Source organism: Oncorhynchus nerka, linkage group LG20 (genome assembly GCF_034236695.1).
Source record: "Oncorhynchus nerka isolate Pitt River linkage group LG20, Oner_Uvic_2.0, whole genome shotgun sequence".
NCBI lineage: Eukaryota > Metazoa > Chordata > Actinopteri > Salmoniformes > Salmonidae > Oncorhynchus > Oncorhynchus nerka.
In genome coordinates this window covers 41,371,519-41,398,870 of record NC_088415.1, presented here as the reverse complement: position 1 = coordinate 41,398,870, position 27,352 = coordinate 41,371,519, and the positions used below count along the sequence as shown (strand labels likewise).

Below are 27,352 nucleotides of genomic sequence, written 5' to 3'. Positions count from 1 at the left end.
TAGCTTTTCCCCTCAGTCGTCCCCTTTCAAAGCACAGTACTGAAATATCTCAGACAGAGATGGGGATTGTTAATTCCTTATTAACGACCTTGTGTTTTCCCCAAAGGCAAGGCCAAAATGCTGCAGACGGTGCAACATCAACCTGGGATATGATAGTAATCATTTGAATATGTTTGAGCTCCAGAAGGGGGGCGAATGAACGAATGAAAGAAATAAATGAATGGCCTTTATTTGCCCTCCTGGGACTGGCTGGACCAAACAGTAAACAGGGGGTATTTAAAAGGCCATGATGCCAGAGGAAGCTAGAGCTGGCATTGCCAGTTAAATGGACTTCCTTTTCCTGCCACCTCTGAAAGGTGACTTGGATTACATTACCATTGGTGCTGTTATGACTAGACCTCCGGGAACATCCATCAATTAATCATTTCTCTCCTCACAGCATTTCAACCAAAAGGAAAACAGCCACAACAGAATTGTGTAAGTCATTCAAATGTGTTAAACCTCGCAAGGCTGCCGGCCCGGACGACATACCTAGCCGCGCCCTCAGAGCATGTGCAGACCAGTTGGCTGTTGTGTGTTCTGACATTTTCAAGCTCTCTCTAGCTCAGGCCGCTATCCCCACCTGCTTCCATATGCCCAATATCATCCCTGTACCCAAAAAATAGAAGGTAACTGAACTGAATGACTAACGACCCATAGCACTCACTTCCGTCATCATGAAGTGCTTCGAGAAGCTAGTCAGACCACATCACCTCCTCCCTCCCCAACTCACCTACCGCCCTGACAAATCCAAGGACGACGCAATCGCCATTGCACTGAACACTGCCCTCACCCACCTGGACAAAAATGAATGCATGTGTGAGGATGCTGTTCATCGACTACAGCTCGGACTTCAATACTATAGCGCCCTCTAAGCTCACGGCCCTGGGACTGAACTCTTCCCTACAGAACTGGGTCCTAGACTTTCAGACGAGCCGCCCCGAGGTGACGGAGGTAATGTTGCCGAGCTTCGACACTGATTCTCATCACTAGGATCCCACAAGGGTGCGTCCTCGGTCCCGTCCTGTACACCCACGACTGAGTGGCCTCACACAGTTCCAACGTCGTCATCAGCGAACTTGATGACACGACAGTAGTAGGCCTGATTACCAACAACGAAGGGACAGCCTACAGGGAGCAGGTAGACTGCCTGCCCTCCAGGACACCACCACCAAGAGGATCATAAGGGATCTTGTTGCACTAAGAATGAGTCAGTTATTGGGGTTGTTATGTTTAACATGTAACAAGGTCATATTAGGATACTAAACTGAAACGGATGAAAACACCTACAATAAGGTATTTCTACCGTTTTGATGTCAATGACTGTCAAAACAGTCCTCGGGCTATTTATTACACTCAATTAAATCACTCTAATTTGTGATCCAGATTCAATTTGACAGCAAATTACGAGTACTCATTTCATATGTACACTACCGTACAAAAGTTTGGCGTCACTTAGAAATGTCCTTCAATTTGAAAGAAAAACACTTTTTTTGTCCATTAAAAGAACATCAAATTGATCCGAAAGACAGTGTAGACATTGTTACTGTTGTAAATGACTATTGTAGCTGGAACCTGCAGAATTATTATGGAATATCTACATCGGCGTACAGAGGTCCATTATCAGCAACCATCACTCCTGTGTTCCAATGGCACGTTGCGTTAGCCTTTTAATTGATAAACTTGGATTAGCTAATTGATCATTAGAAAACCCTTTTGTAATTATGTTAGCACAGCTGAAAACTGTTGTTCTGATTAAAGAAGCAATAAAACTGGCCTTCTTTAGACTAGTTGAGTATCTGGAGCATCAGCATTTGTGGGTTTGATTACAAGCTCAAAATGGCCAGAAACAAATAACTTTCTTCTGAAACTCGTCTTCTGAGAAATTAGTGCTATTCCATGCGAGAAATTGGCCTAGAAGGCCAGCATCCCGGAGTCGCCTCTTCACTGTTGACGTTGAGACTGGTGTTTTGCGGGTACTATTTAATGAACCTGCCAGTTGAGGACTTGTGAAGCATCTGTTTCTCAAACTAGACACTAATGTACTTGTCCTCTTGCTCAGTTGTGCACCAGGGCCTCCCACTCCTCTTTCTATTCTGGTTAGGGCCAGTTTGCGCTGTTCTGTGAATGGAGTAGTACACAGCGTTGTACGAGATCTTCAGAAGAAAGTTCTTAGTTTCTGGCCATTTTGAGCCGGTGAAACAAACCCACAAACGCTGATGCTCCAGATACTCAACTAGTTCTTTAAATCAGAACAACAGTTTTCAGCTGTACTAATATAATTGCAAAAGGATCAATTAGCCTTTTAAAATGATAAACTTGGATTAGCTTATGCAACGTGCCATTGGAACACAGGAGTGATGGTTGCTGATAATGGGTCTCTGTACGCCTATGTAGATATTCCATAAAAAATAATCCGTTTCCAGCTACAATAGTCATTTACAAGGTTAACAATGTCTACACTGTATTTCTGACCAAATTGGTGTTATTTTAAAACGGACAAAAAGATGATCTTCTTTCAAAAACAAGGACATTTCAAAGTGACCCCAAACTTTGACTGTAGTGTATATTACTGTATTTTAGTCAATGCCACTCTGACATTGCTCATCTTAATAATGATAGATTTCTTAATTCCATTATTTTACTTTGAGATGTATTGTTAGATACTTTGTGTGTATTGTTAGATACTACTGCACTGTTGGAGCCAGGAACACCAGCATTTCGCTACATCCGCAATAACATCTGCAATATGCGTACGTGACCAATACAATTGTATTTCAAGTGAACGCTCTAATAAACATAGCGGATGTTGCTGCACTCGCATTTCTTATTTACTACTGATTTATGAACCTCAAATAAACCTATAACTAATAGTATAAACTACTTATAAACACTTATTCCTTCCATAAGTCAATGTTGGTTATCAGACAAAAATAACAATATCTCTACAGGCCTACTGTATATGGAGGCTTTGTACACAGAGACGAGAGAGAGAGAGTTCTATTGTAAATCAGCATTAAATATAAAAGCAGAGTTCCTCTCTCAATACCCATTAGAAGCTGAGGAATGCGCTCAGTCAGTCTGGCCCACTTTGTAAGATTTGTCATAATATTTGCTCAAGAAATACCTGAGAGGTGAAAGCCTTTTCACACATCTGTCTGAGGAGGTCACAGGAAGCTACTGTATGTCTGTATCCGTGTTACTAGCCAGTCTGGAGGAAGTACCCTGCCCTGTATTCACTCACACATTCAAGCATCTCAGAGTAGGAGTGTTGATCTAGGATCAGGTTCCCAATGTCCATATACAGTGGGGCAAAAAAGTATTTAGTCAGCCACCAATTGTGCAAGTTCTCCCACTTAAAAAGATGAGAGAGGCCTGTCATTTTCATCATAGGTACACTTCAACCATGACAGACAAAATGAGGGGGAAAAATCCAGAAAATCACATTGTAGGATTTTTTATGAATTTATTTGCAAATTATGGTGGAAAATAAGTATTTGGTCACCTACAAACAAGCAAGATTTCTGGCTCTCACAGACCTGTAACTTCTTCTTTAAGAGGCTCCTCTGTCCTCCACTCGTTACCTGTATTAATGGCACCTGTTTGAACTTGTTATCAGTATAAAAGACACCTGTCCACAAGCTCAAACAGTCACACTCCAAACTCCACTATGGCCAAGACCAAAGAGCTGTCAAAGAACACCAGAAACAAAATTGTAGACTTTCACCAGGCTGGGAAGATAATCTGCAATAGGTAAGCAGCTTGGTTTGAAGAAATCAACTGTGGGAGCAATTATTAGGAAATGGAAGACATACAAGACCACTGATAATCTCCCTCGATCTGGGGCTCCACGCAAGATCTCAACCCGTGGGGTCAAAATGATCACAAGAACAGTGAGCAAAAATCCCAGAACCACACGGGGGGACCTCCAGTCTCCAGATCTCAACCCCATAGAAAATCTTTGGAGGGAGTTGAAAGTCTGTGTTGCCCAGCAACAGCCTCAAAACATCACTGCTCTAGAGGAGATCTGCATGGAGGAATGGGCCAAAATACCATTAACAGTGTGTGAAAACCTTGTGAAGACTTACAGAAAATGTTTGACCTCTGTCATTGCCAACAAAGGGTATATAACAAAGTATTGAGATGAACTTTTGTTATTGACCAAATATTTATTTTCCACCATAATTTGCAAATAAATTCATAAAAAATCCTACAATGTGATTTTCTGAATTTTTTTTCTCATTTTGTATGTCATAGTTGAAGTGTACCTATGATGAAAATTACAGGCCTCTCTCATCTTTTTAAGTGGGAGAACTTGCACAATTGGTGGCTGACTAAATACTTTTTTTGCCCCACTGTAACTATATTTATTATGATCTAAAATGTTAAACTGATCCTAGATCAGCAAGCACTCTCAAATGCCTTGAGTAGGATGTTAACGAGGCCTAACAATTCATTGATGTCGTGGTTTGTCAGTGCTGTATTTATTTTACATACATTTATATGCATAAGGCACATTTGAGGCAATTACCAATTCAGCACAGATAAAAGTTATTCTCGTCACACTCTGCTGGTGAATGTCAATGAGGTGGCAGAGGGCAGGATGAGACGAAACTAGTCAGCGTCGTTGCTCAGATCACAGTGTGTGTGTGCGTGTGTGTGTGTGTGTGTGTGTGGTGATAAAGAAGAGGTAGAGAACAAGAGAGAGAGAGTGCCAGAGCGACAGAAAATAAACAAACTGGAGACAGCATAAAATGCCAGAAAGAGACCACAGCAGAGTATGGGACAGTAGAGTGGGAGTTGTTCCGTGTCACCACTATTTAATGAGCAGAGCAGGCAGGCATACGACGGAGGCCTCCAGACACCAAGCCCAGCTGGGGGACACCAAATTATGGGCCCACTTTAACTCCCTCCCTTATACTGCCATCCCTGGCCATGTCTCCCTCAATACGCCCATCCCTCCATCCCAACAAATCAAAACCAGACCCTCATAGCACATTCCAGCACCTTTTAATTGATTTCATGTGTAGGGTTCTCGCATGTGTAGGGTTCTTGCATGTGTCCCCCCCCCCCCACAAATCTCAGAGAAGAGACACATGCTTTTGAAGAAGAGGAGCATGGAGTCTTTCTTGGAAGAGACCTAAGGGGCATGCGTTGAAATTTGGAAGAATGAAGGTAGTTAGGGTTTTGCTAAGAGGCTGACAAGTTTATCATCAGTGGAGGGGGTTTAGAACTTCCAGGGTGCAGTATCTGTATGCCACCCATAATCCTGCTGGTAAAATCTCTCTAAGGCAGCAGCTACGGTTTCAAGCTTGTCCTGGTTTGCAACTCAGAAGAGTGTGCCGTGATGCCAAAGAACACTTGCAATTGTCCCCTAAATCAGTGCTCGACTTGGGCAGGAGCTCACCGGAGCCGAGTACCGGCACCTCAAATCTTCTACTGCTTGAGCTCCTGAGGTGCTCCTGTTCCTCTTCTAGAATATTAGCTGAAAAGTATTGTGGAGCTCCTGCACCTAAATATAAAACAGTACCGGCACCCAAAGTGAGACCCGGAACCTATTTCAGTCCAAGTCGAGCACTGTCCCTAACTGTACAGAACACAACAGACAGCTCCAAAAGGTTTACTAACTGAGTACACTCGAAATGTTAAAAACACTTCCACATGTTCTAGCACTGAACTAACCAAAGTGGAACAGCAGCCTTTTATCCTTCCCATTCCCCAGTGGGTCGTTTCCCCGGGCCTGGCGATAGTGATTGGATTATATTACATGCTGTTAAAAAGGTAAGAGCCCAAATGGGAATCTGAAATGAATGGAATCAAATGTATGAGTCATACACACACACAGTCAAAAGTTTGGACACACCTACTCATTTAAGGGCTTTTCTTTATTTTGACTATTTTCTACATTGTAGAATAATTGTGAAAACATCAAAACTATGAAATAACACATGGAATAATGTAGTAACTAAGAAAAGTGTTAAACCAAAATACATTTTAGATTCTTCAAATAGCCACCCTTTGCCTTGATGACAGCTTTGCACACTCTTGGCATTCTCTCAACCAGCTTTGAGGTAGACGCCTAGAATGCATTTCAATTAACAGGTGTGTCATCTTAACAGTTGTGTTGTGACAAGGTAGGGGTGGTACACAGAAGATAACCCTGTTTAGAGCCAGAACAAGAATAGACTGACGAGTTTCAGAAGAAAGGTCTTTGTTTCTGGCCACTGAGCCTGTAATCGAACCTACAAATGCTGATGCTCCAGGTCCTCCACTAGGCTAAAGGCCAGTTTTATTGCTTCTTTAAACATCAGACCAGTTTTTAGTTGCGCTAACACAATTGCAAAAGCCTTTTTTTAATGATTAATTTGGATTAGCTAACAATGTGCCATTGGAACACAGAAGTGATGGTTGCTGATAATGGGCCTCCCCATGCCTATGCAGATATTCCATTAAAAATCATCCGTTTCCAGCTACAATAGTCCTTTACAAGGTTAACAATGTCTACACTGTATTTCTGATCAATTTGATGTTATTTTAAAAATTGGGAGAAAAAGTGTTTTTCTTTCAAAAACAAGGCCATTTCTAAGTGAACGGTAGTGTGTGTGTCACCCCTAATATATATTAATATATATTAGGGGTGACAGAGAGGTGGAGGGCTCTGCGGGAAAGAGAGTTAAACCAGGGCTGTTTCCCATCACATATTAATTCTCTCCAACCCACCTCGCTTTCTGTTATATGGAATTTGGAACTTCCACAGAGTTCAACACAGTTCCAAAAACCGAAAAAGCAAACCAACCACTAGTATGTAATGACACCCTGGAGGTCAATTTGAAATCATTTCTCTGTTGCTCAGTTTAACAGCAATATTTCAAAGCAAGAATCCCCCGCTTTGAAAGTAACAATTAAAACCAAATTAGGACCATAAGAAAGAATGAAGAGAAAGAGGGTAGAGAAGCTAGTTGTTATTCCTGGAGTTTCTGTGGTTCATTAAATATGCAGTGGGACTTGGCACAAAAAAAATTGTGCAAGAGATTTAAGGAGGTAGTTAGTTAAACAATGGGATGTTATAGATAGATGTGTGCCAAATAAAACATTTGTTAAACTGTCTAGTTTGTTTCCAGATTTCTATGAAATCTGACCTATAATTTATTTACAATATTAGTTAAATAAATTGTTATCCTTCCCCCAAAAAAATGTAATTAAGTATGTTAAAAGCAGCTTATTTGTATTGGAATGGAGGACTGGTAGACTGCTGATTGGCCCGCTCATCCTCCTCAGGAGGATGACATCATTTCTGAAACTGCCCGTTTGAAAATCAAGTTTGAGGTGGGGTTTTTGAAGTGTTTTGTCTCCAATTTATGCTTTGGCCCACATATGATTATAGGACGAGTCAACATTATTATGAGAATATGATCTTTTATAAAGTGAGATTCTCACGGGACAGTTACTTTAACACTTTATATAAAGCTGCTGTTATACCTGTGTAGTAACACTATCGCTGTGTTCGTGTAAAAGTCACAGTGTTTACAACACAGGTTTGGAGCAACAATGTAGAGTGGAAGGGAACAATGGTAGGGCCCTATAAAATCTGTTGTATTTTTAAACTGATTCCGTTTAGTTTTTTCTCAATTTCCATTTTGTTTTTCGGGGTTTTTGTTTTTCCCCAATTGGTTCAGGGTTTCTCTCATAAAATCACACTTTTTTAACAGAAATAAATAAATAAAATGGATGTTCCAAGTCCACAACAATGCCTAAAACACACTAGGAGACCACTTTTGAGGTCTGGGAATAATCTAAAAGAAATTGATTTTGGGGTGTAGATACCCTTTAATTAAAGTGCGCACCAGCTGTAACTGTAACTGTAGCACTCATGTGATTGCAGGGTTTGCAAAACAAATGGCCACTGAATTTATGCAAATAATCCTGATATCATTCTGCCAGGTAGGCATTTTAATTGAGAAGCTCAGACACACAGGGCACACAGGTAACCTAGTGGTTAGAGCATAGGATTTGCTAGTTTGAAAGGTCGATAGTTCGAATCCCGGCGCCGACAAGGTGAAAAGTCTGCCAATGTGCCCGTGAACAAGGCACTTAACCGTAATTGCTCCAGGTTCGCCGTTGATAATGGCCATGACCCCACCCTCCGAGGAGAGTTGGGCTATGCAAAAAAAATATTAAGAAAATACAATTCACAAGTGTATTAATACCCACTTGTACACGTGTGAAATAGGACAAATATAAGCACCCGCCAAATTATTATTACACACACACACACCAACCTCGGTCCCAACTTATTCAATGGAGGCTCTGTGCAGTGCCCATCCAACAGGAACAGCCATTTAGCTTTGTGCTAAAGGAGCAACTGGCCATGCAGTTTGACTGCAGCTTACTTTAAGCATTAACCAGCTTACTGTTCTCACACAATATCCATGGGTCATTGAAGCCCATTCTAATCCCCAAGTCATTTTCTAAGTGGTTAAACATGCATACAACAGCTGAACTGTGAGGGCCAGGCAGTCATCTCGTACCCTAGCTGGCTCCCTCTCTTTTTGTACCATAAGCACAACAAAGGGGTCTGGGGCTGAACTCTGACGTAACATGATGAGCTGCTGCACGCTGTCACAGGGGGGGGGGGGGGGGTTGATAGACATAGAGAGGAGCCTATAGCGATTACGAGTTGCTGTCAACTCACTCTCTCTGACGGTGAATGTGCAGCAGGCTACACCTCACTACACTGCCTTCCACAGATTCAGCTGGTAAAAAAAAAACAGAACATGGGAGCCACAAAATGAATCAACGCTGGACCACAAATTGACTGAGGCCTTCATTCATTGCAGCTCTACGAAAGCCATAAAATTAAATAAAACTCAATGCATGGCTTACTCTTTACTTCTGAAACCAAGACAGAAAACCAAGACTGGGGGAGGAATTAAGCTATATAGTAAAAGTTGTATGAAAATGTTTGACAAAAACAAGACAACTTATTTCAGTTCAAAGGATTCCCACTGTATTCAAGGTTTAATGAGGTTTAATGATTTCACCGGATCTCTGCTAGTCCAAAACACTCATTAGAAACACATCGAAGTTGTGGAGGCCGAGCGGTGTGTGTGTGTGTGTGTGTGTGTGTGTGCCTGGCTCAATAATAGACAAGAATGAACGATAAATCATTATTTGCGCCTTTCAAAAATACCCAAGGGCACTTACAGAGTAAGGACTAAAATTGTGAATATAAATATGACAACAATAAAACGACACCCCAAAAATTGCAAGCTCAATAATACACACAACAACAACAAAAACAAGGTTATCAAGGCAGTTAAAATGAAGACGATTCGGAATTGGTAGATTAAAAGAAGAAGAAAAAGAGAGCTAGACCAAGGTTTCAAACTATAGGCTGAATCCTAGTCTGAAAAGGGGAGTTTTAAGATTGTTTTTGAAGGTTTGGATGGGGTCAGATTCGCAGAGTCAGAGGCTGGAAGGCTGAGGGTGGGGTAGATGTGTAGCATGACAGAGAGACAGAAGTCAGCCAAGCCATACAGGGATTTGTAGGTGAGGGAAAAGGATTTTGAAGTTGATTGGAAGCCAGTGGGGTTGTAGGAGTGTGGCGTAATGTGCTCCCGGGGCTTGGTGTGGTTGAGGAGTCTCAGAGCTGTTTTGGATATGCTGAAGTTTGTTGAGGGAACTGAGCATTGCAATAGTTCAGGCTTGAGGTAATGAAGGCACGTAGAAGGGTTTCACCAACTGAGTCGGTAAGGGATGGGCGGAGTCTTATGTTTTACAGATGGAAAAAAGGCAGATTTTGTGATGTTTTAATGTACGTATCAAAGGAGAGTGTGGAATTGAGGACGACCCCCAGATTATTCAGAGAGACAGGACAGAGAGCAGAGGTCAATGATAAAGTCAAACTGCTCCACCTTCTTCGGGAGACATCTTGGCGACCACCAAACATGGTCTCTGAGCTTCAGAAAGCTGGAGCTCATTCATGATTGTATTTCTTTGAGACAGCTGGAGTGAACAGGTGTATCATCAGTGTAACAGTGGAATTGTTGACCGTGTTAATGATGTAGATAATAAAAAGGAGAATCCCCTAGGACTAACCTTGGGGGACCGCAGGCGGACAGGAGCACGGGTGGATTTGAAGTGCCCCAGGGTCATCAACTGCTGCCTGTCCGACAGGTAGGACCTGAACCGGGCCAGGGCTGTTTCGGTGATTCCCAGAGGCCTCCCAATCCAAAAGGCAACTGGTAAGTCCAGTAGAATGAGGAGGATGAGATTTCCAGGCAGCCGCTAGTAATAGATCCTTGACCACTTTGACCAGAGCCGTTTCTGGGCTTTAAATTGGCCCAAAAGCCCGATTGAAGATGCTCAAAGAGGTCATGAGAAGTCCATGTGCTGCTGGAGTTGGGAAGTTACAGCATGCGCAATGACTTTAGCCACAAATGTAAGGTTGGACATGGGTTGGTAGTTGTTGAGGTTAGCTGGGTCAAGTCCTTGTTTTGTTTTTTTTGTAACCAAAATGTGCCAGCGCAAATGGAACACACTGACAATGTCAACCATGAGGGGAGAAAGCACAAGACAGGTCTTGACTAGGGTGGTGGGCATAGGATCAAGTGAGTAGGTTAAGGCTTTGGTGAGTAGACCAGAGATGAAAACAGCAGCAACAGGGGAGAAGGCAGAGAGGGAAGAAAGGATTGCTACCATTTATCCATTACTCATTCAATAGCCAAGCATGCTCGAAAGTAAATAAACCAGTAGCCTATTTAAAATATTTCAGAGTATGGGTAGGCTACAGTATTGCTGTGCGATAGGAGCACGACATTCTAGACTTTAATCTCAGAGCCTATAACAAGGCAGTAGAAACAATCATGTATTGATGAACAAAATATTGAACGACAATTCGTCTTTTGGATGTGTGGGCGGTCGCATTCACTTTTAAATTGTTCGAATAGACATTTCATCTTGCAGAATGCGCACTGTAAAAGATTAAAACATTCTGCCCAAACCTCTACAGAACAAATGAGGTTTCTGTTACCATAAAAAGTTGGGGGTTGTAACGCTCGTTCACGAGCGCACAAATACAGTATGTCTCGGATTTATCAATGAAAACATGCGTATATGTTGCGTGTGACAGTTTGATAAATCCCAATGATCTGTTGCACACGCAAATCCTACAAGCTCCATGTACGATACTGAGCACAGAAGTCAGCTGAAGCAGTGAGGAGTGAGTCGTTAGGTTTTGTTGATTGTTGATCGTGGAGAAGAGAGCTCTCTTTACAGATAATGCATTAATGAGCTGCAATGCGATGTCATTTCAACGTGGCGAATCGGGTCATATTGGGTAGATACGTTGATCAATGAGATTGCAACCCATTTACACCCACTCAAAAAGACAGCCAAAAGTTGAATTCCCAATGTGTTATCACTATATGCTTTCAAACCATCTAAAAGCACAACCCAATTCCAAAGGAAAATCTGTCAGATTTTTGCTTTAGTTATCAGTATGACATTTTTGGCCTATACGGACATCCAATATTTTCCTTGACAAAAAACTGATGCCGAAAACAGATATTTAACATTTTAGAGTCCTTTTAAGCATTCTGGTACAGTTAAATAGTTAACACACACACACACATCGGTCTAAGGCACTGCAAGAGGCGTCACTAGTCCCTGGTTCGAATCCAGGCTGTATCACATCCGGCCGCAATTGGGAGTCCCATAGGGACAATTGGCCCAGCACTGTCTAAGTTTGGCCTGGGTAGGCCATCATGGTAAATAAGCATTTGTTCTTAACCGACTTGCCTAGTTTTAAAAAAAGGTCACACACACACACACCAAAAAGTTATTTTGTTGGCATTTACGTATGTCCCCATTACCAGTAAAACATAATCAAAACCTATTTCTTTCACTTACTTGCTGTGCTGTTTCGTTGTTCATTTCTTCAGTCGTTTCATTCTCAACCAGGATTTCTATGGAACGCCGTTTGGGTCTTTGCGTGTCAAAAAAGATACTATTTAACGTGTCAAATAAGCTTTTTGACCAATCAGGACCTGAAAGACTGCACATCACATAAAAAAAATGGATGAACATGTTAAATTATTAAGTAGTTATTACACATTACACTATCACTACGATTCATTGATACGTATGATATTATGCTGGTAAAGTTCTCACGCGTACCTACAGTGCTGGTCATTTTTTTTAAAGCTAGCTAGCTCATGGATGCAAACAATGTTCTTCCCCATAAACATTGCAAAATGACAATCTGTTTCAGTAGCTATAGTTAGCTAGCTAACGACATAGCTAGGTGTCATAATCTAAAATAACCCATCTATGTGAAGCTAGCCACAATAGTGACTTTGCGGTTAGGCTTCAAAATAAAAGTATGGCAAAATTCTACTATGTATTAATTTGCATCACTGTCAATGACATAATTTCATTTTTAAGGCAAACCACAAATTCCACTATTGTGCCTAATCTTTATTGCGGCGAGCTTCACAACACATAACCCGGTCCGGTCGAGCCGGATTAGCCAGATGAAGCTAGCTGGCTGCTTATAACTTTAGCTTTGGGCAACAGGGTTAAGTAGCTGGCTAGCTATTTATTTTTATGGACCGAAATGTAATTTCAATTTGCGAACAACCTATCTAATACTTACTCACAATGATTCCTAAATCATTGCTAAGAATAATGAAAATGACTGCAGTTTCTACTGGTCATTATTTTCAAGTTGGTTGTATTGGTGCTAGCTAGATACCAAGCTAAAGCTAGCTACCCCAGAAGTTGCGGTCAAACAAATTATGCTTTATTACCAATTCGGAATTGTAAACACATTGTTAGTGGCCGGTATTTGCAGACTTTTTTGTACAGCTTTGACAGTGCTACTATATCCTTTTTGACACAAAGACCCAAACGGCACGCCACAGTATGTATGTTGTAGAGCTAATAGCAGTGACACTATTACTGCGTAACAACGGGAGGGCAACATCTGAAAAATAGTGCACTTGGTAGTGTGTACCGGTGCTCGACCAGTCGGCGAAAGCCAACATCACCCACGACAGAGAACAGTTGATTGTCAAGGGCAATGAAATCAATTATATGGCTTTAATGGATTTCGCCTTTGAGTGGTCTCACTGAAATGTTGTTACTCTTTCAAATTACTACTCGACTTGTTGACTGCTCGATCCTCACAGCAGACATTGTGGGCTAGTTCAGGAATGCTGTGTTGCACGTATAGCGCAACATTTGACGTGGTGTCATTACGTCATGTACCAACGTTATATAGGTATGCACGTCATCTACCTACGTTATATAGGTATGCACGTCATCTACCTACGTTATATAGGTATGCACGTCAGCTTTGACAATGGTTTTGCACCTCGGCGTTAAATTAGACATCGCCCGATACCGATGTTGGCATTTTTAGCTATTATCGTCCGATTCCAATATGTTCACCGATATATCGTGCATCCCTACTTATCACTGCGATTTCAACCATTTAAAATGCACTTTGAATACAGTTTGATTTAATCCTATTATTCAACTTTTATTTTGGGTTGAGATGGAGACGTGAATCCAACATATTTATTATTAACTTGTAGATTCTATATACTGTCTATTTTTAGTTGAATCCTGTGTTGAATTTAAACAATAGCTGTTGATGACGTCCAAAATTCTATATACAATAGGCATAAATAGCAGTGGTATGAAGTACTTAAGTAAAAATAAGTACAACTTAAGTAGCTTTTATGGGTATCTGTACCTTAAATCGTTATATTTGACAACTTTTACATCACTATATTCCTAAAGAAAATAATATACTTTTTACTCCAAGTACTTGTCACATTTACAATGCTTAGCAGGACAGGAAAATGGTCCAATTCACACATTAACAAGAGAATATCCCTGGTATTCCCTACTGCCTATGATCTGGCTGGCTCACATTCTACAAACAAAGCATGTATGTTTAGTATGAGTGTTTGGAGTCTGCCACTGGCTATCCATACATTAAAATAACAAGAAAATTATTACTTAATATAAAGATTTTTAAATTATTTATAACTTTAGTATATTTACTTTTGATCAGAGAGAGCGAGAGCGAGAGATTCAAGTATTATTTTACTGGGTGACTTGTCCCTTTTCTATAAAAGTATCTTTGCTTTTAGTCAAGTATGACAACTGGGTACTTTTTCCACCACTGCTAAATAGCAACATTGATAATGTATATGATTTGTTTGCTCTGTTGAACCTACCCTTTGGAATGACTTCGATAGCAAACGGTGAATCTATTAAGTGGAGATTTATCAACCAATCCTTCTCACGATAGTACATTGGTAATAGTCAGTGACGAATATTAAAGCGAAGCAGGGCTGGGAGACTGAAGGGATCGCTGTAGATAGAAACTCTCCGGTAGGACGTGCTATCCAGCCTATATATTACGTTGAAGATCTGACGTCGTTTCAAAGGCACAAAATCAACATTTATACAAGGTTTGTCTATGTTGAAAATCAGTCACCAGGATTGAATAATCCTGTGGTGGAAACATTAACCTCAAAACAACTGTTTACAATGTATTTTCCACATCACACAATGCGTTGACAAATTGCGTTGAAACAACATTGATTTAACCAGTTTGTGGTTAGTGGTCAAAGACTTTCTTGGTGACACAAGGCTGACAAAGTGATCAAGTTGTCACGGACAGTGTAGCCTTTGCTGAGCAAACAAGTCAAACAAATGCCCAGTCAAGGATAACTAAAGAAAAAGCTGAGCAACTGTGTGAAGTCCATACGGCCCACCACCTCCTCAAAGATCTCAGTACCGGGAGAGTGGTTCATTCTCATCCTAATGTATGCCATATGCATAGCCAATCAAGCCAATGGCTGTGGTTCAGTCCCAAATGGCACCGTATTCACTATTCACCAGAGGGATCTGGTCAAAAGTAGTGCACTAGATAGAGGAGAGGGTGCCATTTAGGACGCATGGGGATCTGAGTTCAATAGCTGTGACTAACAGAAGCAGACAAGTCTGACACATGGCAGTAGTCCATGAAATTGGAATCTTTATCACCACACATCAGTTGCCTCTCTCTCGCTCTCCTCTCTCCTCCTGGCCAGGTGTGAAAGCAGGCAGCAGAGTGGAGGAGATTGAACAGGAGGCCCCAATCGATTCTCCAGTCGAGCGCAAAACACACACAGCCATGGAACAGCCTTGGAATAGCCAATGTGTTTCTGGAGGTGGAACCAAGACTTTAAGACTGGAAGAGTGCTCAGTGTAACGGACGTTCTGCCTCGCTGAGCCTCACTGGTCGTCCCCAGGCGTCGGGTGAAAAGTTCACCATCAGGAGAAAGAAAAACAACAAATCTTTAGTCACAAAGCCAGGATTCACATGTTTGCGTCGGATGTCAGGCAAACGTTGCAACCAGTTGCGACATTTGAAGAGCTAAGTTTACTCCTTGGGCTCCATTTTAACAAACAGAGAGCAATGGTCAATCTAAGCGCCGGCGTTATAGGTTCGGGGGTGTGTCAAATAGTTTAGCTATTTTCACAAGCACCATTTTTTGGCGCAGTGGCTGGCATTGGCGTGAAAAGGGCTGTGTTTTGATGAATACACAAGTTGCGGGTGTGTCGAGGCTTGGCACCTCTGCAAGGCAGACTGTGCTCCATGGTTAAATATGTGTTTGCTTTAGGTTGTGTATTTACGGGTTTTTAGATAATCAAATCCAAATCCAACGTTATGGAAAGGGAAAGACCTAGTCAGTTAAACAGCTTACAGAAACAAACATGTAGACTATCCCATCATTGCTAAATATGTTAACTTGAACCTGTTGGTAGTCCACATTGTTCTGAGTAATTGCATGGCTTCAATGTGGAAATATGCATACTGTAGCATTCACCCTGATATAGGGGCTAGGCCTACAGTAAATTGCATTATGGCTGAGCATGGTCATGCTAAATGTTGTCAATGAGCAAGATTAAAATTCATTATTGATAAGGCCTAAAAACACAGCGAATAATTCTAATCAAAAACGTGTTTTAAATAGGCTGTCTGAATACACTTACCGGCACCATAATTGCTTCCCGTGGGCATATAATATTAAAACAACGCCGACTATGAAGGGTTTTATGCATATCCAAAACGTTTCACAACAGCTGGACAAAAGATCCAATATGAAGAGAAAGGGAGAATGTTCACTGACCGTTACACTGCGCCCAAATATGTTTAATATACATATCGAACCCATCTTACAGATCACATTCACACTTCTCCTGAAGTTGCTTTGCAATGCGTGCCACGGACATTCTCACCGACATTCTCACCATTAAATCAGGACAGTGAATAATTCGAATAAGTTTGGTTTTAATAAATTGCAACCATTAAATTCCAACCACAATAAATAGATGTAAAACGTAATGACAAAAATCACCAGCATAAAAAAAAGACAACGCATTGTGGTTGAACCAGCCTTCGTTATCATAGGCCTATGGTAAGGGTAGTCTACGGAGGGCTTGAGGTTTTTTTTAAATATGAAAACGGAAAACATAATTGTTACAAGAAAACCATATCTAAATACGAGGTTCACCGGGGTTATCTCGCTTCATGATGGGCATGGATACATGTAGCCTCCATCACGGAGGGGGTTTTATGCACCTCCAAAGCATGGCTAAAATAATGTTGGCCTGCTTACAATACATAGATGAAAAGGGAACGTCAACTCACTGTTTAGCGCCTCTCAAACTTGATATTTAAATAAAGCTTTGGTGATTAAGATTGATTTCCAAGCCGTCTCACGAACTTTATCGACGGTTTTACTTGATTACTGTACATTGGGCAGGACAAAAATAAAAACAGCCTTTATTGAGAGAAGAGGCCATACTTGGATTTTTGTCAACTAAAACGGGGGAAAAAACTAAGTTTCTAAATCCTAAGAATACAGGCACCATGGGCAGTGTGCGTCACAGCTAAAAACCAGTTGTTGGTTGGTCTTATATATCCCCACCAAGCGCTGCCTGAAATTAGCCCTTTGGGTCATTGTTTTAAATGACACACCTCATATTTCCACCGCAAACATGCTAATGTTAAGACAGGTAAATTGCCAAAAGCCGACAAATAGAGCCCCTTGTGTGAAAAGCATGGAAAAGACATAAGCATTGGATTAAGGGATCTTTAAACCTGGGACTAAGCGAGTGTTTACACCTGCACATTCTAAAGTGGGTTAGCACCGACTTTTCGGGGCTAGCCAATCACAGAGTTATTACACTGTTACCTAATTTGAATATTCTACTCCATAAAACGTGACATTTGGTTTCAGGTAGCTCTGGTTGTGTGAACACAGGCTAAGCTAGCCCAATGTCAGTCATAGCCTTGGGCTAAGAACAATGCCGTGTGAAAGGGCCTATCGTTTCTATAACCTAAAGAGAAATCCAAGGCATCATCCTTGTTCTCCCTTCCACATCAACACCCACGCCCCCCCCCCCCATTATGTTCAATAAACCAATCTGCTCCTTTCAGGGTCTTATGGGAGCTAAATGCAGAAAACACCAATTACAACACACCCCTGCTATTCACCATCAACAAACACTCTTTCATCTAGCGAGCCTCACGCCTTCGTACAGGGAGAAAACCACACTGAACCATTCATGCTAATCTGTGCATGCGTCTCTAATGGCACCCTATTTCCCTATGGGGCCTGGTCATATATAGGGAGTAGGATGCCATTTGGGACGTACCCTGCCTCTAGCCTCCAGTCTGTGCTCGGGCTAAATCTACGATGCTTTACAGGAAGAGGGAGGAAAGAAAAATGGATTTTATACAGTTATTGTCACGGCTCCCACTATCGCCACATTGTTATTTCGGTTTAGGTTAAACCTGCATTGTCTCCCGCTAGGAAGTATTAGTAGACACCCACCACCATAACCCTGCACTTACTACAGTCTATTCAAAGGCTAAACTGCTGCCTTGTGAAAACATGGGAGACCTGTTTGCATCTTAATTCCAAAAGACACTGCTCCATTTCCCACCCCCTTTTACATAACTAAGATACATGGCTTTTTCACAAATCTCATTACAGAACAAAAAATAAAATGATAGAATTTGGTGTGCCACCTGAGAGTGTGCTATAGCGGACTACCTAAAAGCTTCAGCTATGTTAGGCCAGGATGTTCTAGAATGTTCCTGGCAGATGTTTCCAGTGGAGGCTCTGAGTGTTCCGACGGTTATGCCACGCCCAGTTATTTTTGCAACGCTCGCGCACGCACCGCGACCGATGTGGTCAGCATATTAGGGTTAGAACCAGGCCCCAGGTTCTGGAATTCACCCTCTCTTACTGTCATTCATATTCCATTCACCCAGTTCAATGTAATGTCGATAGGTTTAGGCTACTACATGATACTCAAATTTTCCCTATAACAACCATGAGGTTGCTACAACGTAGGCGCACACAGGTCGAGAGAACAATTTGAGGTGACAGACAGTGACACATTCAATACCGCTTTGCACACTCGACTGCAACTAGACGATCTAGGGTGTAATCATTAGTCCAACAGTTGTAAACGAGAGTTTCTATTGAACAAATTCAGGTATGTTTATCCCGGTTTCGTTCAGTTTGCTTCCATCAACAGAATCAGCGGAATGAATACACCACTGATCACGCGTAAACAAAGTTCACTTTCATAGCAGCCACGTCGTATTCCTTCTCACATATGCTCTCCCCTCCTCACCTTTTCCCCTCACTTGTGGACTTCAAATGGACAACACATCAGCTGTATGTGACCAAGTCAAACCATATAACCGCTACACACAGCCTACATCGTTGTCACCATATTAGCTAAAGTAACTTCATAGTCAACATAGCTAATAGAACTAACGCATTAGTAAACACGGTACAATGAAGCAGTAGCATTGCAGTGTATGGTCTAGTAAGCAGTTCCGCACTTACACCAGTGAGCCCCAGTGGCAATACATTTGTTAAACCAAAAGCTTACCTTGACGAGGAAGAGTTCCAGTAGTGTGTTGGATAGCCATAACCAGCTAGCTAACATAGCATCGCTCTGTTTGAGCAGGGTGTTTGAGTAGGCTAAACTAGTTAGTTCCATTTGCTAGCTAAGTAAGTGGAACTGAGAGTAAAAAATAAAAATATCTTGCTTCTCCTTCATTTTGGAAGAAATGTATTTGTTCTAACCTGTTCAACTATTGCCTCTCTGAGTCAATTGCTCACCACATTTCATACACTGCAGTGCTAGCTGGCTGAAGCTTATGATTTCAGTACTAGATTAATTCTCTGATCTTTTGATTGGGTGGACATGTCAGTTCATGCTGCAAGAGCTCTGATAAGTTGGAGGACATCCTACGGGAAGTTGTGATAATTCATGTGTAAGTCTATGGAAGGGGGTGAGAACCATGAGCCTCCTAGGTTTTGTATTGACGTCAACGTACCCAGAGGAAAACGGAAGCTAGCTGTCCTCCGGCTACACCATGGTGCTACGCTACAGAGTGCTGCTGAGGCTTCTGTAGACCTTCATTGCTAAACAGTCTGTTTTAATCAATAAATTGGGTGACGTGAATATATTTTGGATAGTTTTATTTACAAAGGAGCCTCCAGAGTATCTCTTACAGTAACATACACTGAGTGTACAAAACATTTCCATGACTGACTAGGTGAATCCAGGTGAAAGCTATGATCCCTTATTGATATCCCTTGTTAAATCCACTTCAAAATCAGTGTAGATGAAGGGAATGAGTCCGTTCAAAGATGGATTTTATTGGGGCCTTGAAACAATTGAGACATGGATTGTGTGTGTGTGCCATTCAGCGGGTGAATGGGCAAGACAAAGGATTTAAGTGCCTTTGCACAGGGTTTGATAGTAGGTGCCAGGCACACCGGTTTGAGTGTGTCAAGAACTGCAATGCTGCTGGGTTTTTCACATTCAACTGTTTCCCTTGTGTATCAAGGATGGTCCACCACCCCAAGGACATCCAGCCAACTTGAGACAACTGTGGGAAGCATTATTGAGTCAACATGGGCCAGCATCCCTGGGGAACGCTTTCGACACCTTGTAGAGTCCATGCCCCGATGAATCGAGGCTTTTCTGAGGGCAAAAGGGGGTATAATTCAATATCAGGAAGGTGTTCTCAATGTTTTGTACACTTAGTCACAAGTCATGCCGTTCATCGAGTGGGGTTAAAATGATCCTGAACCTGTATTTGTAGGAGGCAGAGGCATCATGTGTATCTATTCCTGTAACACGAGTCATTTGAGGGTCAGTTGCTCTGTGTTATTAAATCACTTCTAAGCAGAGTGGTGGTAAACTGATCCAGATCCTTGCTGATGAGAACATTACACTGCACACCATCTTAACCCTTAATTACATTTTAGTTAATGCATTGTAAAGGTATTGCATTTGCTACTTTTACAGCATTCACATGCATGTGATCACCAGGTCACCCCACATTTCTGGTTTGGCATCTTTTAGAGGATCCTGACTCAAAGATCAACAAAGCTGATATACGATCCAGACAGCCGTTTAAAATGTGCAGCTAAGGATAAATAAACTATCGAGCTAGGAAAGGACAGTCCTGGAACAGAACAGAGCAGGGGATGGCCTTGCCCTCTGAACTTGGCCTGTCCAATCCCCTCAACCCCTAAATCATGCTGGGGACAGCCAGCGGAGCCCAGTGGTGATGCTGATGAATCCACATGTTTCAGCTCAAGTGGCTGACCCCTGCCCTCTAGCATAGCAGCATCACTCACACACACACACACACACACACACACACACACACACACACACACACACACACACACACACACACACACACACACACACACACACATCCCCTCCCTCCTCTTCCCTGGCCTCTAACATAGCAGCATCCAGTCAAACACACACTCACTTATCCCTTCCCTACCCTGGTCTTGCATCTGGACATCTGTGACATGGTTCTTTGTGCTAACAGCACGAGATCAGGTTCCTGTACCTTTTACGGTCCACTGTTTCTCAACACTGGTCATACTGTACATAGTGTTACCCATTCTGTACTGTACTGCTCTGTCCACTGTTTCTTAACACTGGTCAAACTGTACATGTTACCCATTCTGTACTGTACTGCTCTGTCCAATGTTTCCCATCACTGGTGATTGAGTCAGAAAGGTTGGGAAACAAAGGAAACAAAATGTTACTCAGATGTCATGGGGAGGAGGGTCTATACTTCAGCTGGTTTGATTCCTGCTGGTAACGTTTGTTTTGTTTTTATCCTCTGTGTGAGTGAGGAGTCAGCTCCTCCCCCCCATAGTCACATCCCATACACTGTGGATTACTGGTCTCACTCTGTCCAGATGTTTCCCAGAGCTTGGGAGGTGGGAGGCTAAGACCCGGGAGAGTAGACCTATCTATGCTCGCTCACACGGGGTTCTTTAACAACCTCAAAAATGGTCCGTATCCCAGGACATGTCAAAAATAAAATAAATAAGGAGCCCCCTTATTGCCCCTTTATTGTTAGATCTGGGCCGAAATGTTTCTGGAATGTTCATTCTTTAAAGGTCCAGTGTAGTCAAAATTCAGTTTTGCCTGTATTTTATATTGTACAACATTGTAACACTGTAGAAGTGTGAAATAATTTGATCAGTGTCATTTCCTTATATTTGCTGGTTGACAACACTATCTACACAGGACCTTCTAATCAGCAGGTTTGCATGGGCGGGAGTTTAATCTTTCCATGGTGACATCTCCATGCAGTAAATTGGTTAATTGACCAATAAAGTGAGTTTGAAACCGCTCTGCAAATAACAGATAGATTTCAGTTTTACCCTACCCACTCAGACCACACAGACAGTCCTAGCAAAATTCTTGCTCCAGAAAAGCTTTTTTTGCCCATTTTAATGCTCATTCTTTTTCGTGCATATACACATCACCATACACGTGGTCTGCTGTTGTGAAGCCAGTTGGACGTACTGCCTAATTCTCTAAAAAATACATTGGAGGCGGTTTATGGTGGAGAAATTAACAAAATTCACTGGCAACAGCTCTGGTGGACATTCCTGCAGTCATCATGCCAATTGCACGCTCCCTCAACACTTGAGACATCTGTGGCATTGTGTTGTGTGACAAAACTGCACATTTTAGAATGTCCTTTTATTGTCACCAGCACGAGGTCCACCTGTGTAATGATCATGCTATTTAATCAGCATCTTGATATGTCACACCTGTCAGGTGGATGGATTACCTTAGCAAAGGAGACAATCACTAACAGGGATTTAAACCAATTGTGTGCGTATGGAACATTTCAGCATTCGGTGGTCCCGTTCAGTCAGCTTGTGTGTCTAACTACGTCGCGGTGGAGCAGTTGTGGCTCCTAAACATTACCACTTCACAATGACAGCGCTTACAGATGACCGGGGCAGCTCTAGCAGGGCAGACATTTGACAAACTGGCTTGTTGGAAAGGTGGCATCCTATGACAGTGCCACGTTGAAAGTCACTGAGCTCTTCAGTATGGGCCATTCTACTGCCAATGTTTGTCTATGGAGATTGCATGGCCGTGTGCTCGATTTTATACACCCGTCAGCAATGGGTGTGGCTGAAATGGCCAAATCCACTCATTTGAACGGGTGTCCACATACCTTTGACCATGTGGATGTAAAACAAACAAAAAAGTCTACCTGTTGGTTGCCTGTTGTCACTTCTTCTCATTTCGCTAGCTTTTAAATTACATCATCCCCGCATGTCATAAAAACTACATTGAAAAGTTTGTTGTTTTATTAAATGAATCATTTCAAATGTCATGGTGTATCCTTGTACGTAGCAATGTCGCATGGATATTTTTATTTAAATTTAGAAAAAGCCATTTCAGTGTCAAAAATAGGCCTATGTTTTACACACACACAAAAAAAAGGGAATACTCACACACAATACTCGGTGTTCGAATAATAACATCTGTTCAGATATTCATAACCATGCACATCCCTATTCCAGTCCAGACCCAAAATCAACGTCCGTGGACATTGAAATCAAGGCCGGTCCATACCACACCAAAAAAAAAATGGCCAGCCCAGACAGGACCAAAAAAAGACATTGGCGTCAGTCCGTGTATAGTGGGTTCATTCCATTTCATTCAAGTTAACCATGCCAGTGACACTACAAATTATGGTCTACTTGACACTTTGTATTGCCAAGACATTGCCAGATGTTACAAATCATTGGCTACAATGTTCTAGCTCTGAAAGTGCATGGCCACAGACAGAATCATTGTTGCAAGGACGCACTGTAGCCAGTCATTATTCTCAAACTAGCGAAGAGTCCAACGCAGCCCTGAGAAGCACATGAGAATTTTAGGATGGCAATACATTGCAACATTATTTAATTCAGTTCTCTATAGGCTACCTGACTGTCATCAATTTTAGTATCTGTTGTGATTCATGTAGTCCCCCCCCCCCCCCCAGACATAAAATTCGCTGCATGTCGGGACAAGTCACGACAACAGCCTACCTAGGTATAAAGATCACAACCGAAAAACCAAACACAGTTGTTTTTACTGCTTGCAGCTCAAAACAAACATGAAAATGTATATATCAACACAGTGATTCTGTTTGAACTATACCTTCTAAGGTGTAGCCTGGTCACTGCTAAAATCCTTAGTTTACAGCAGCCTGGTCTCAGAGTAGACGTAACGTAGTAAATGTAAATCTGGGACACTAAAATGTGTATGATGTTACGTTTGGTACGGTTACATAAGATAGAAGTGAACCCTTTGACACATACCAACACACAGGTGTGTTCATTTTACAGTGGTCCCTGCAGCTCTACGCTCAAACCGGTGTGATTAGAACGCTTATTTAGAACGTCCAGTTTCGATTGATGCAACAGTCAGCGTTTGAGCTGGCCACACTTTTTTTTCACAGAAACATTTTGCACAAACACAGATCTTACAATGTTACGTCCTGAATGTGACCCGTTAATTTTTTTAGATGCAATGTTCAGACATTCACAGAAGTAGCGACAGCATAGCACAATCATCCAAATCCGAAAAATGTGGGCTACATTAGTGCACGCGCTAACTGAGGAAATATTGACATAACACAAGTGGTCATATTTAGCCAACTCTAGCTCACCATTGATCGAAATAGTTTTGTAAAACACTTTCTAAAAGTCAGAAGTACTTCGACGATGCGTAGTTTGTGCGCACTGCCATGTTTGTTTTTTCGTGTCAACCAAAGATAAGGAGACAAGATGAGTTTGGTCTGTTTGTAGTAAGCATGTTAAAGGGATTGTGTAACCTACCATCGTTCCCTTCCCGGAAATCTACAAGAAAGATGAGTGAACCATCCGTTCACCTCATTTTGTCATAAGAACAGAAAATAAAAGGCACTTACTTTGATAGGAATGCACACATGTTCAAAGAAAGTTATTGTTTGTAGGCGAAACAACAATGAAAGCAATGCGAGTGCCAGACAGAACATGTGCCAGGGGGAAAGGTTTCTACAAGACTGGGCCAATGTCTGCATACTTGATCTGGGGAAGTGTTTGGGCTCTCGTTGAAGAGAGAAGTTTGTCCAACTCAGTAAAGCCTCAAATATAAATTGTCTGCTACAGTGAAATGGGCTACTTCTATGTAAATGAATGAGGAGGCGGAACATGCCTCAAATAAAACTTGGGTTAACTGTCCTGTTGCACAACAATTACATCGGAACAGTTGAGTGCACTGTGACCTCACAGGCTCAATTATGTATTTATTTTTAAAATCACGCTGGGGCAACGTTAGAGCTATTTGGAACTCAATTGTGAAAAGATATTTAGGCAAAAACGAAAGGAAGGTGGTTGGTTGGGGTGGATCGTGGGTGTATAACGGTCGTGTGTTCAAATCTCATCACGGACAACTTTTCAACTACTTACTACTTTTTAGCTACTCTGCAACTACTTAGCTAACCCTTCCCCTAATGTTAACCTAACTTCTAACCTTAACCTAGCTAACTTTAACTAGCTAATGTTAGATTTAGCCACCTAGGTAACATTAATCACAACCAATTGGAATTCGTAACATAAGTTTTGAGAATTTGTAACATATTGTAGGTTTTACAAATTTGTAACAATGCATGAATTGCACATTCATAACATACCATACAAATTGCGTAACATCACACGAAATGGATGATCCACAAATGAATACATATCTTAATAAATGTGTATATCGGATTTATGTAGAGAATAATACGAAATGCTCTGAGAGCAGGTTGCAACCAGACCAACAGCCATCGATTCTGAACCATAAAGGATTCACACATAGAAGGCTACCGTTTAGAACCTGCAAATGATACAAATGTTGGAGGATTCCACAGCGGAGAAATCGGTGAAAAGCAGAGGCATGTTGATTGGGTCCGTATAGCCTACTTATCGAATCAAGGTAGTGTGCTGCTGTGTCGGTCTAGCCTACCTAGAACTGGGGGAAAGCAGGCCTTTCACTGATGTGCTGAGATACCATAGCCTTGTTCTACCTGCTGAATGACCTTACAACATTGAACGACCACCTTCTTCATGAGCATGACAACAACAGAACATGAACAAAGGGCATATTAATTCTGAAACATTTGTGGGGCTACATCTGGGAATGGGAGTAAAACAGAGTAGCGGGCAGCACAACACTGAAGTCAATGTAGCCATGCACCGCTTTGAATCCCCGCTGATTAAAGCCAAAAAAATGAAGCCATATGAAACTCAACATCTGTGGACGAGCAGTTGTCTTTGTCATGTCAACAACACCCTAAAAGAAGCATGTATGCTAGGCTACAGCAGGTGGTTATGAAATGAGCAATTGCCAAAAGGTGGGCAAGCTAGTTCGCCTTTAGGCTGTCACACAAACATGGCACCTCCTAGGTTGATTAGCTTAGCTAGAAGGAAAAGCCCATGGCTCATATCGATCACATCGAGTCTGAAACCTATTGGTGTTATGAAGGCAAATAGGCTAGCCTACCGTGTGGTGAATAGGCCTACACTGTATAGGCCCTATGTTGCTAAGTGGACATGCAGTTTCACAAAGCCATAGGCTAGAACACTAGAATGTCACTTACCATCAATAGCTCCTGTAGGAGACAGGATCTCCAAACCGAGTAGAAATCCCACGAAGAACAACCTCATTGCTAACACATTTGCATCACTTCTGTAGAAAATAATGGATAGAAAGGTCGATGGAATTCTAAAATCAAAGAATCTATTCAAACACCTCATCCGAACCCCGGAACGGTCCGGTGCGATTGTCCGTTCTCTTTACGCCCTGCAACCACGTACTACGAATAGCAAAGGTAGCTTCACAGTCAGCGGTATGGATAAAACTGCAGAAACAGGGGGGGGGGGGAGGCTTGTTACAGCCTAGTTGAAGCTAAGGGTTGTGCTCATGCAGTCATGTATATTTCTTATATATACATTTCAGCATGCATAATCCATATAAACCCACACACTATTTCTCAAATTAAAATATATTGTGAACACAATGTGGCTTCAACATTCCTTTAGAAAACGTCCAACTAGTTCTCAAGGTCCTCAGATCTCCGTCACTGCAGCATTGTTGAAAATATCCCATGCCATGAACCAAAAACTAAAAGCGCCTTTTTATTTGGGAGCTCCACTGCCTGTGTTGCTGGTGGTTACAACACGTTGACTGGATGGTGACTCTGAAGCACCAACACACACAGCCCTCTCGAACCAGATGACATCACCAATTAAATTAATTTGGAAATCACGAAAACTACGAAGCAAGCTCCCGCTGAACAAAGGTTTTCTCCCGAATTTCAACGCTTTTCAAAGCATGAAGCTGGCGACCCTACACCAGCCATGTTGGCGCATGAATAGTTGTGCTCTGCGGTTTTCATTTGATACACATAAAATAATAATAGGCATCAACTTGCAAACAAGTGGACACTTTCAAATGTATCTATCTATTACTTTAGTAACAGGTCAGAAATATTTTAAAACATATAAAATACAAAATTGAAGAATGCCACCTGGGTCTTGCAACATTGTAAAAGTGTTCCCCTGAGCTTTTTGCACGTGTGAAGTAACTAAGTAGAAATACTTTGAAGTACTAGGCTACTTAAGTAGTTTTGGGGGGTATTTGTACTTTACTATTTATATTTTTCGCAACTTCTACTCTATATTCCTAAATAAAATATATGAAACAAAAATGTAAAAGCAGTTACAGTTTTTATAAGTAAATCAGTCAATTGAAATAAATCCAATAGGCCCTAATCTATGGATTTCACATGACTGGGCAGGGGCACAGCCGTGGGTGGGCCTGGGGAGCCAGACCCAGCCAATCAGAATGAGTTTTTCCC

General features: G+C 41.8%; 1 protein-coding gene across 1 annotated transcript in view; it reads right to left on the bottom strand.

The window, feature by feature from the left end:
* LOC115102554 (low-density lipoprotein receptor-related protein 1-like) overlaps positions 1-26,706 on the bottom strand; it is a 140,837-nt gene extending 114,131 nt beyond the window's left edge. Inside the window, exon 1 of the mRNA XM_065005503.1 lies at positions 26,093-26,706. Coding sequence (XP_064861575.1) covers positions 26,093-26,249 — 157 coding nt within the window. The 5' untranslated portion in view covers positions 26,250-26,706. The remainder of the gene's footprint in view (positions 1-26,092) is intronic.
* Positions 26,707-27,352: the final 646 nt, after the last annotated feature.